Consider the following 12,673-nt stretch of genomic DNA (forward strand, 5'->3'; position numbering starts at 1 on the left):
TCTCTTTGTCGTGAAAAGAAAAGGAGTACTTGTGGCACCTTAGAGACTAACAAATTTATTAGAGCATAAGCTTTCGTGAGCTACAGCTCACTTCATCGGATGCATTTGGTGGAAAAAACAGAGGAGAGATTTATATACACACACACAGAGAACATGAAACAATGGGTTTATCATACACACTGTAAGGAGAGTGATCACTTAAGATAAGCCATCACCAACAGCAGGCGGGGGAAGGAGGAAAACCTTTCATGGTGACAAGCAGGTAGGCTAATTCCAGCAGTTAACAAGAATATCAGAGGAACAGTGGGGGGTGGGGTGGGAGGGAGAACTACCATGGGGAAATAGTTTTACTTTGTGTAATGACTCATCCATTCCCAGTCTCTATTCAAGCCTAAGTTAATTGTATCCAGTTTGCAAATTAATTCCAATTCAGCAGTCTCTCGTTGGAGTCTGTTTTTGAAGCTTTTTTGTTGAAGTATAGCCACTCTTAGGTCTGTGATCGAGTGACCAGAGAGATTGAAGTGTTCTCCAACTGGTTTTTGAATGTTATAATTCTTGACGTCTGATTTGTGTCCATTCATTCTTTTACGTAGAGACTGTCCAGTTTGGCCAATGTACATGGCAGAGGGGCATTGCTGGCACATGATGGCATATATCACATTGGTAGATGCGCAGGTGAACGAGCCTCTGATAGTGTGGCTGATGTGATTAGGCCCTATGATGGTATCCCCTGAATAGATATGTGGACAGAGTTGGCAACGGGCTTTGTTGCAAGGATAGGTTCCTGTGTTAGTGGTTCTGTTGTGTGGTGTGTGGTTGCTGGTGACAGTCTCTACGTAAAAGAATGAATGGACACAAATCAGACGTCAAGAATTATAACATTCAAAAACCAGTTGGAGAACACTTCAATCTCTCTGGTCACTCGATCACAGACCTAAGAGTGGCTATACTTCAACAAAAAAGCTTCAAAAACAGACTCCAAGGAGAGACTGCTGAATTGGAATTAATTTGCAAACTGGATACAATCAACTTAGGCTTGAATAGAGACTGGGAATGGATGAGTCATTACACAAAGTAAAACTATTTCCCCATGGTATTTCTCCCTCCCACCCCACCCCCCACTGTTCCTCTGATATTCTTGTTAACTGCTGGAATTAGCCTACCTGCTTGTCACCATGAAAGGTTTTCCTCCTTCCCCCCCCTGCTGTTGGTGATGGCTTATCTTAAGTGATCACTCTCCTTACAGTGTGTATGATAAACCCATTGTTTCATGTTCTCTGTGTGTGTGTATATAAATCTCTCCTCTGTTTTTTCCACCAAATGCATCCGATGAAGTGAGCTGTAGCTCACGAAAGCTTATGCTCTAATAAATTTGTTAGTCTCTAAGGTGCCACAAGTACTCCTTTTCTTTTTGCGAATACAGACTAACACGGCTGCTACTCTGAAACCTTTGTCGTGAAAGTGCAACTTACAAAGGTAGATTTTTTTTGTTACATAACTGCACTCAAAAACAAAACAATATAAAACTTCAGAGCCTACAAGTCCACTCAGTTCTACTTCTTGTTCAGCCAATCTCTAAGACAAACAAGTTTGTTTAAATTTACAGGAGATAATGCTGCCCTCTTTGTATTTACAATGTCACCAGAAAGTAAGAGCTGGCATTGCAAGGTATTTATGTGCCAGCTATGCTAAATATTCGTATGCCCCTTCTTTCTTCGGCCACCATTGCAGAGGACATGCTTCCATGTTGATGACGCTTATTACAAAAATAATGTATTAATTAAATGGGGGGAGAATTATGTGTCCCCTGCTCTGTTTTACCCGCATTCTGCTGTATATTTCATGTTATAGCAGTCTTGGGTGATGACCCAGCACATGTTGACAGCCCTATTAAAACGTTCTACAGTTAATTGTTTGTGTGTGCATGCACACAAACTGTGTTTGGGGAAGAATAAAGGTGCCACATTAGTGGTCTTGCCTTAAATCAATGCTGATTTGCTCAGTTATTGATTATTAACATAGATACAATCTGATTTCTCAGAAGAGACAGTTGTAGTCACTATACAATATATTGTATAAAAGGTTATACTAATATCCTGTTATTTCTTTATTGTAGGTATAATTAACCTTGAAAGTTTGCATCTGTAATCTTACCGTCAAAAGAAAAAAAATGAGAAAAACTAGCTGGATTAAAAAGAACTGGCTGCTTGTGGCAGGGCTTTCATTTCTGGGTGTCCATCTTGGTACCTATTTTATACAAAGAGCTGCAAAGAACTCTGCTAAATCAACCTTGGAAATTAAACAAAAGGATCTTGGAGAATGAAGCAATTTTCTGCAATCATCACATATTAATTTATCACTTATAGTTGTATAATTTGTTAAATATTAAACTATGAACATCTACATGGACTTAGTTGTCATTCTGTATGCAAGGTTTCTCTTTTATAATGTGCTTGGTTACAAAGAGTAAAAATATACTTCTGTAGATTAAAACATCTATAATTTATGGATTCAAGGAAAATGGAATAAACTTGAAATTTTGTTGGTCAGAATGAAAATCTTGTCTTGAAGATGTCTCGCATTGAAGCTAAAAAGCCTTCGTTGTGTACTAATGAACCTCTAACTAAAGAGAGAGTTAGTTTCTCTCTGACTGTGTTAAGTGGAATAGTAAAGTCTTGCTATGGCCCTACTGGTAGACTCAAACAGCTCCACAATGGTATGGGAGGCTATGTTCGCACAACTTCACAATCTTCTGCCTTGCTTGGTGGCCTTTCTATCACCCATCCAATATTAAAGGTTCTGACAGCCTCTGTACAGAATCATATATCACGCTTCAGCGACTGTGGCTTATTTACAGCCATTCTTTGCTGTAGCTTGGTTGAAAATTTTCAAAGAATAAACTTTGCGGCCTGTACTGTCACTAAAATAAGTAGACATCTTTTGAGCTTATGTACTGACTATCTCAAGTCTGAGGCCTGTGGTTGCCGAATATCGGTGGATTTTGACAGTATTAAGACTCTTCTTTCTTTGGTACGTAGCATATTAGCTAGCAAACCTGCCTGCATGCTTAACAAAACAGAAGCCAATCACCTCAGCACATTGGTTTTAAAGGCTTTTTTGCTTACAATTCCGCATACCATTGAAACTAATGTTGTTTTAGGAAAGTGTGTAATTGTTCCTGTGAAGGAAAAAAGAGTTATGGATTCTACTGTATTACCTGGACTACTAATAGAAGTACCAGAATTTCAATTGGCAAGAACGTTTCCTGTCAAAAGAGTTTCTTCAAGCACTATCAAGATGGCACTCTTCTGTATCTCTATGTCAGGAGACTTTTCCAATACTGGAGAAGGAACTGTAATTGTCCATCATGGAATTTCTCTAGAAGTAGCAGTATTGAATCAGTTGCTTAATTTAGGAAAGCAGTTGGTTAATGACCGAGTAGGCCTTGTAGTGTGCCAGAAAGTTATCCACCCATCTTTGAAACAATACCTGAAAGAGCACCATGTCATCACTATAGACAGAATTGGAGTATCTATGATGGAGCCCCTGAGTCAAATGACAGGTAAAAAATGAACTTTGTACATGGCATCCATAACATTAGTCTCAAAGGAAACATAGAAATGTCATAAAGTAAGATTGTAATCTATCTTTCCTGTATCTGAGATGGATGTATCTTATGTATCATCAATTTGCTAAGATTTAATAGTGTACTGTTTGAAATCCAACAAACTAGAATCTCATGATATACAGCTTTATTTCAAACTCTTTGGCAAAGAGAGTTTGATCCTGCCTTCACATATGTGACCATATCCTATAAGTTGTTTCATAAAAGTCATTACTGCATGTGTCTACAGAAGCACAATAACTGATATTTACAAGACAATTACCCACTCTGTTACCTAGAACAGATAGAATCAAGCTCTAAACCCTGTGTTTTATATAACATTAAATGATAATGGAAGATTTAATTATTTGGTATAAACACTCGATGTATAGGTCATATACTGTAAAATACAGACCATTTAAAAAAAAAATTCCACTGGCAAGTAATGTCCTTATCAAGGAAATAAAAGTTGTACTGCTCATGAGCCAAGATGCGCTATCGTTCCTGAACCAGTACTAAACAAGCACGGCTAGATGGTTACAATAATTAAGTATGTTTTGTGAAATACCAAGACTAGAAATGGTGAGATTTGCTAGTGGAAAGTGAGAAGAATCTCATCTTTCTAAATATACGTATAGAAATTGCTCCTAGTCATTTGTGGTGTTGATTTCAGATCACAAAATGACATTCCAATTACTATTTTCCTTTCCTCTCCACTTCAGGTTCAAAAATTTTAGTGTCATGATAGCTGTAACAACAGTTATAGGTAGAAAACACTGCTGTACATTTATACAGTACTATTTGAAAATGTAGGACCTAGCTTCAGATAGTAAAACATTAAATCCAGCTTCTATAATGTCAGAGTTGTGAGTAGAATTGGAGTCTGTGTGTTCAAGGGTGGGGAAGAAGAAACATAAGAATTATATGATTAGGGTCTAATATGTCAGGACTTGCCATCCTTAGAAAAGCTTTGAAACAAGGCAGACTTTTTCAGGATTAGTTAACTTTCAAAGTACTTTAGTCCTGAACTAGTGATTGGAAAAAGTTAGACAGAACCCAAATTCTTTCTGTGTTGCTAGATTCTGTAAGAGCTGTGCTGTTATTACTCATTAACTTTTAAGATTTCTGGTATTCCTTTGCTTTTATGAAGCAGCCGCTGTTTTCCTAAAAATAGGACAGTCTCAGGAGATAAAGACTTTAATTAATATAAAAATAGCATAGCCAAACACACTCCTCTACTGCACTGTGAAGACTGAAAATAAAATCTTTACATTTTTTGTAACCATCAAACATTTCCCCCTCTGTTTTTAGTTAACCAAAATGCCAAAAGTTTGCATACCAAGCATAGTGGTTACCTGGTGCTACTGAGCAGATGTTTTTGATGTTATACAAAATGGTGGCTTTCCTCATCAATTTAAACATCTAGGTACTTGTAATACACTCATCTCTAGTATTGGCATCAGTCTAGAAGCTTCCTTCACTAACTTATAACAAATTTAGGCTAGGTCAGATTTGGGCACAATATTTGTGTGCCACTATTCATAAAGAAATAAATAGGGATACTGTTATGAAAAGCCATAATCTGGTAATGGTGAGGCAGGAGGTACAAAGTTACAAGGGAAAATGCCTACAATAATGCTTTCATTATTTTAAGTCAAAAGTCATTTGTTTTACAAAAAAGTTTATACCTATTTAATAGGTCCAACATATTTTAAACTACTTTCCCAGCTGAAGTCTTAGTTCATGTGCATATGTTGTAACTTGAGTTCCTGTTTTCTTTTAATCTCTACTGCAGCCAAATTGTATCTTGGCAGTTCTCGAGTTTTTCATTGAAATTGGTTCAGCTATTTTGCTATAATTTACCAACATACAAAACCCTCAAGAGGGCAAGTCACTGGATCTTTTAAGAGAATGAAATATATGACTATCATAAAGATGAAACCTTTAATGAGGAAACAGATTTAAAATTATTTCTATTTGGCAAAAAAAAAAAAAAAAAAGATGGGAGTGAAGATTTAGAAAATGATATTCCCAGACAACTTTGGTAAAGTCAAGTTAAGAGTAATCATTTTTTCTCCTTAAATACAATATTTATAAAGTTTTAATTAAAAGCGTGAAAACTAAGAAGTTCAGTGTTATAATTTTAAATCTCTTTGCTTGCCGTTCTGTGCAGCAGAAATTCTTTTTCTCCAGTCTTTTCAATCTACCTTTCCAATCTGAGCAAGACATGTCACCAGTGAGACTAGCAGAATATGGCCACAGCTGGTTGGAAACCAGATTTTTCAAACATTAATTGCTTACAAATGTAGCCTTTTTAAATTGCCTAATCTAAATAATAAAATTCCTACTTTTATAATTAATTAGTACCAGAACCTATATTTTCAAAGCACTGTATTGGTTTGTGTTTGCATGACTTCCATCATAGTTTGAAAATTTACATGAATATGTCTTGAAAAGCATTTGTAGCTTTAAAATACAAGCAAAACAATTTTTCAGTCCATGTTCTACAATACACAGTAAACAGCTATTCTGATAAGATAATAGATGCTGTTCTTTGCTTTTTCTTAATTGTACAGGTTCACAGCCCATTGCTACCCTACATTCTGTATCTCCTACTTGTTATGGCAGTCTGAAGGACTTGCGCACTGAGAGTTTTGTTTCAAAACATTTCTTGCATCTAATTCCCAATGACACATTTGTCTGCAGCTTGATACTCTGTAACAGAAATGAAATGGTATGGGATGAGCTGAAGGTAGGCAAAGTTTTTCAAAATATCTAATAAAAATGTATACTCTTCTGGAGCGAGAAGGTTGAGAGAGTATTGTGTGATGAAAGGTTTATTAACAGTTTCAGTTCCAGAAAACTTTTCCTTGATCATCAGCCCATCTCAATGAATACAGCAGAAACAAAGAATTTTTTCCACACCATTTTGCACGTAGTTATTTCTCTCCCTTTTTAGAGGCCACCACTGTGGAAAGAAATGGAGGATGTTATTTCACTTTTTCTCAGTTGTGTGAGGAAAGTTTCAGGGTCACTGCTGACCCTTAACTTGGAAACACTCACACTTGAGTAATTTAGATATTTAAAGTGTGGTTCTATGCTGACATGGGGCTCCATGTTTGTAACTGATTGAAACTTAGTAAGTACTGTCATTTTGATTATGCAAAATGAACAGAACGCAGCGCTCTTGGCTGTGATCTGCAATGTTAAGCAGCGTGAATACCAAAAGCTTGTTTGTTCACTATGTAAGCAGCTATGATACTGAAATCACCCAGAGCAGATCTGTGAGTAAGCAAGTGCCATCTGTACATTTACACGTCTTCGAGAAGAACTGCACTTTAAAAGTATATCTAAAAAACAAAATTTTTAAACCTTTTTAAAACGATTTTTTTCTGCTTTAGTGATATATGCAATGACAAATTTTTCTTGCTCTTCAGCTTGCATGTCAAACTGCAGAACATGTCTTACAACTAACAATCAAGCAACCATTGGCACTGTTAGGAGGTGGCTGCACAGAAACTCATTTGGCCTCATATATAAGACACAAGGTATGTAAGGCCTTGAGAGGATATTGAAAACTGCTTAATTCACTTAAGATGACAAGGAATTTAGTTTATATGGGGTTACGAACCGAGTTGAAGCATCTCACTTATCTTTAGCAGATTCAGTTGACATTAAGTGTTGCATTTTATTTTCCAAAGAATGACTGATATAAAATGAAATCGTATGAGATTTTAATGTGCTGATAAATACTGCCTCAGGACTTATTACGTAAGAAATACTATATTTGTATTCTTTAACAGGTCTTCAGATTTCCATTTACCATAGCAAAAGTTCATTCATTTTATTCCTATCATATTTAATTGAAAACAAGAAGTGTATAGAATTATTTTGTCTTGAATGCTAATAAGGATAAGACTTTTTTGGCTTCGATTTTACTTGTGAAAAACCTTTGATATTTGAATTGTGCCATCACGTTAACAATTTTTTCCTCAGTTAACATTTTTAACTTGGAATACTTGTTAAAAACAAAAACAACGAGGAGTCCGTTGGCACCTTAAAGACTAACAGATTTATTTGGGCATTAGCTTTCATGGATAAAAAACCCACTTCTTCAGATGCATTGAGTGAAAATTACAAATACAGGCATAAATATATATTGGCACATGAAGAGAAGAGAGTTACCTTACAAGTGGAGAACCAATGTTGAAGACCAGTTTCGGTTCAGGGTGGATGTCGTCCATTCCGAATAATTGATGAGGAGGTGTTAATACCAAGAGAGGGAAAATTGCTTTTATTAAAAACAGCAAAGCTATTATCCAGTAGTTTGGTAGGAGAATATTTTGTGTGTGCTCAGTAATAAATAAGATGTTTACTAGTTTGTTTTCCTGTTTGTGCAAAGTACACATATTTACAGTTGTCTAATTATTTTTATTATTTTATCTTTTTAGAGTTTTACCCTTCCTACTAGTGTTTTGAAAGCCATAGATTGTTCTCGGACACAATACCAGTTGGTTGCTGATGCCTTTTGCCACTCGCTGGAGTGTGTCGCTTGCTGCCTGGAGCACGATGATGGTGAAATTCTTACTGATATGGTTTATGGACATTTTTGGTCTGTTCAATCAGGTTTTCCCTCTGACTGTAACTGGTCAGATTTAGTTTTGAAGTGTGGTTGTGGGATTTACAATAACCAGCAGAATCTCAACTGGACAGTTTTACGAAGCCAATGTATCCCTTTTACTCCACAAAGCTGCTCTAATGAGCCTTCTATAAACTCCACTGACGATCTTGTACTGGACTGTTTTACTGCAAAATGTAGTGGTTTGCAAGTGGCAGTGGAGACTGCCAATCTGATTTTGGATTTGTCATATATAGTTGAAGATCAAAATTAGTTTAGTTTTCATCTGCATTATTTTGAACTTCATATTTATTTGAAAAGGTTCCAAAGCAGCATAAATAATATACTAAGAGACTACTATGCAGGATCAGAGACTATAAACAGAATTTTAATGTCAAGCATAGTTGCTCATTAAGCTACTTGTCTGATTCCTACTCTAGTTGTAAACATTTGCAATTATATTTAACATTTTGTTAGAAAAACTAAACATTAATAGTCTAGTGTGCACTCAGGCATAGCCAAATTTTAGTAACATATGATTGAGAATTCAGACTATACTGTATTCTATACGTTCAAACTATATATGCAAATATGTGTTATTACACACACAAAAAACTACATTAAAGGAAGATGAAAGTTGCAAAGTGAAGCATTCAAAATTTAGGAAGTGCCAGAATTAAGGTTGCCTGTGCAACCTTAATACAGCCTCCTTGTGTGTATGCGGTATGATTCAGTTTTTAATTATCTAATCACATTGTACTTTTTCCACAAAACCTCTGACTCATTCAGTCCACCGAATGGCCAGTGCTGACTGAGTGAGCAGCTATTCAATATTTTGTTATATCCTCATGTGACTCCATGTCTTATTTACTTCATGCTATTCAAACCATGTTCTGAAGACAGAATTATTAGTTTCTTCATGAGCTTTTGTATGGCTCTCTTCTTTGTAGTATCTACATGCTTCACAAACATTAATTTATTCTCATAATACTCTTGTGAGAGGAGGAGCTAGTATCCCCATTTTATAGAGCAGGAACCCAGGCACAGGAGGATTAAGGTAAAAGGTTTGCAATAATTTTGGCTGTCCAATTTGAGGTGCTTAAGACCTGATTTTTCAAAATATTTAGCATTGTGTAGCACTTTATATGTTAAAAGCACAGCTTCCATTAACTTCACTTGCAGCTGAGAGTGTTTCTGCAAATCAGACTACAGGGTCTCAAATCAAGCACCAGGAAAATCCACAATTTGTGACCATCTTTGAAAAGCTTGCTTTAAGTCATTTGCCCAACATCATATAGAAACTTTTGTGGTTGAGGCATGCATAGAATCCAGTGCCCAAGGGCAACTTTCGACTGCCTTGATCATGAGGCTATCCCTTTTCTTCCCACCTCATTCACTCCATACATTTCAATTTCTGTAACAAATGTAGGACTGTTGATTGGGACGCCTGCTTCATTTTCTTTTTACTGAGCAGGCTATACACTCTACTGAGAACTAACAGAAATATAGTTCTCAGTGGAGTTTATAGCCCTTACTACTCCATGTCTCCCCCACCCCCCTCCTTACCCTCCCTGCCGGCCCTTGGAAGTGGGTCCTGAGATGTGTTTGTGGGGAGAGGGGGAGAAGCCCTTCTGCCGCCTACATCCTATTCCTGCAAACACTGCAAATTGCTCGCTCCATTTTATATTCTCTACCTCTCTATAATCTGCAATAGTCCCCTTCCATCATGCTTTAGCAGTGCCTCTATTCCTTTTTTAACCCCAGCTCCTATCCTCTATCCCTGATTTTGCCTATCTGCCCCTCCTTATTCTGCCTCCACCTGTTTGACCACCCTGCTCATTGTTTGCCCCCTGCAAAAAGCACCAATAGATGTTATATAATGCATAAAAGATTATACAAAAAAGAAAATATTAAAACATCAGAGCTGACTAACTCAGGAGTTGGTACTTTTAGGCACATGTGCTGGGATTGCATAGATGCCAGATATTTTCAACTACAATTAGTGGCACAAAGTTTGATTGTTCTGTGATAGTAAGTGTCTATTATTTTCTTTCCATTAGATAATGAACAAAAGTTTGCCTTCGTACTTGTTACTTAGCAGAGTCATTATTACAATCCAGTGAAAAACTTTATTACACCTATGTTGTGCAATTGGTTTGGTATAGTGAGCAATATCTGTTATAGAAAAATGTTATGAATATGGAATAAAAAATACTGTACTTTGCTTCTGTTTATTAAGTGTGCTATATATAATATATAGACAGGTAGGTCAACAATATAACAATCCATTGTATCATTTTGATTTCCTATGTAAAACTTAATACTTGGAACCCTGATTATTGTATTTATTTGTTCTACCCCATCAGTAAACTTTCAAAGTTGTTGAAGGTTTTAGCTGTGCAGTTCTTAATAATAATGGGATTCATGTGGTTAGGATTTAATGCAGCTCTTTCAATATGTTCTTTAATCATATGCCGTCTTCTCATTTATTTTCATAAATATTTATTTTGTCATCATAAACATGATTTTAGAGTTTCTGACTTTCACCATAACTTGTTTTCAGGACTCTTTTAGTAGTTTTATTATCTGCAAAAACAGATGACTGTTCTGGAGTTTTAGATGAGAAATCTTGTCCATTCAATACTTTCTAGAAAAAGTCTTGTTGGCTAAAGTAGCATCCTAGTATAATCTGGGAACATGGTGATCCTGGACCAGCAAATTCCAGTTTATTTGTGCATTGAACTAATTTAAAGACTGAGGTACATATTTATCTCTATTTATATGGATGGAAGGTAGAAAGGTGCATAGAAATTAGCAGGTACACATGGAAATGGGGAATAGCAGTTCCACATGATGGGGCAGATCCTCAGCTGATGTAAACAGTCAGAACTCCAGAAAGCTATGACAGTTTTCAATACTTAAGGATCTCTCCTCCCCCCATCCTCTTCCCCCACTGAGTTTCTTCTAATCCCTCACTCTGAGATTAAACCCCAACTTCATGGTAATGTTGCTCCACAGGAGATGTCAGAATATGCAGCTACAGTGAAGAGGCAACGGGAGCATGGTTCAGAAGTTGGTCAGCCAATGGGGAGGGAAGTACTAGCAGAACACAAAAGTTGCGTTTGGAGATCTACAGGATTAGGGATTGATTCTCCCTGATATTCTATCTCTACAGACCACTGTTCCCACCTCTACAGCATCGCAAACCCCCTCTCACCCAAGATGGCTGAACTAGAGAAACATAATCCTGTGTAGTTTTTAATTTTTTAATTCCTCCCCCTTCTGCAGTTACTTCTGTGAAGGGTATCCTTTGTTAAGGAGGAGGAGATCTGTACAAGAAGTTAATATAGTACCATAAAATCACTTTGCTTTATTCATGTGGAGAAATTGGCCTTTTTCTGTTTAAGGAATTCTGAAATATCTAAAAAAAAACATTTACCTGTCCCTTGCAAAAGAGATTCCCTCTGGAAGCAGCCTGGAGCCAAATGATACTGCTAAACTCTCTAAAAAATTTAAATTCCCAATGTGACACTACCCTCTATTCTTCACAGAGATGATATTATGATATGATTATGGCATACTTTTGATGTATTTTATGTAAGATGGATCATATGAGCTATCATTGGAAAGGTTATGATTTATTAATATGATTATCCTGTTTGTATGCATGTATCATTTTGTATCTGAAGTTAGGAATATTGACAGTGTATCTGTATCACAAATGTGTTTACACCTGGGGAACGCTCACTAGGCAAAAGGCTGTCAGTCTAGATGGCTGGCTAGGAAGGGCCCATTCAAGTTAATGAACCATTAGGGAGAAAACAATAAGTCTTAGAAGGAGCTTATTTCCCACCTGGGGGTCTTCCTGAGGATGCTACAAATGGCCTCTGAGCAGTGGCTGCTGTGGCACTACAGGGACATGTAACCAGTTCACCTGATACTCTATTCCATCTTGGAATATCAGTGTTTTTCCACTGATTGGCGTAGGAACCAAGCTTTGAGATAAAGGGTTCCTACTATATGCAAAAGCTATTTAAAGAAGGGGAGTGACATCATCATGATTCTTCACTGACTCCCTGCCCTAAAGAGACTCTTGAAAACACCTGATGAACAAGGACTGAACTGGGGGGAAGTGCTAAAGAGATTTTTAGCCTGTGAAAGGAACACCTGGGGTTTTTAAGTTGTAAGCAAGTGCAGATGGCCCCTTAAGAATCTCTGCAGCCTGCTTGAATCATCATTTAGGGTGAGAATTTGCTACTCATATCCAATCTTTTTAGTATATTAAGCTTAGTTTGCGTGTTTTGTTTGTTTGCTAGGTAATCTGCTTTGATCTGTTTGCTATCCCTTATAATCACTTAAAATCTATCTGTTGTGGTTAATAAACTTGTTTTTGCTTTGTCTGAAATCAGTGTGTGAGAATCATAACTTGGGGCAGAAAGTTATTGCATATC

The 12,673-nt window shown here is 36.7% G+C and overlaps 1 protein-coding gene across 1 annotated transcript; it reads left to right on the plus strand.

Annotated features, from left to right (window-relative positions):
* Positions 1-2,571: 2,571 nt before the first annotated feature.
* On the plus strand, positions 2,572-10,606 carry LOC119852894 (MKKS centrosomal shuttling protein). The gene is made up of 4 exons (XM_038394927.2): positions 2,572-3,562; positions 6,181-6,356; positions 7,042-7,152; positions 8,056-10,606. Exons 1-4 carry the CDS (start codon positions 2,572-2,574, stop codon positions 8,494-8,496), a joined length of 1,719 nt encoding a protein of 572 aa, XP_038250855.1. The 3' UTR covers positions 8,497-10,606.
* The last annotated feature ends 2,067 nt before the right edge of the window (positions 10,607-12,673 follow it).

The sequence above is a fragment of the Dermochelys coriacea genome, chromosome 3, assembly GCF_009764565.3.
Source record: "Dermochelys coriacea isolate rDerCor1 chromosome 3, rDerCor1.pri.v4, whole genome shotgun sequence".
Taxonomy (NCBI): domain Eukaryota; kingdom Metazoa; phylum Chordata; order Testudines; family Dermochelyidae; genus Dermochelys; species Dermochelys coriacea.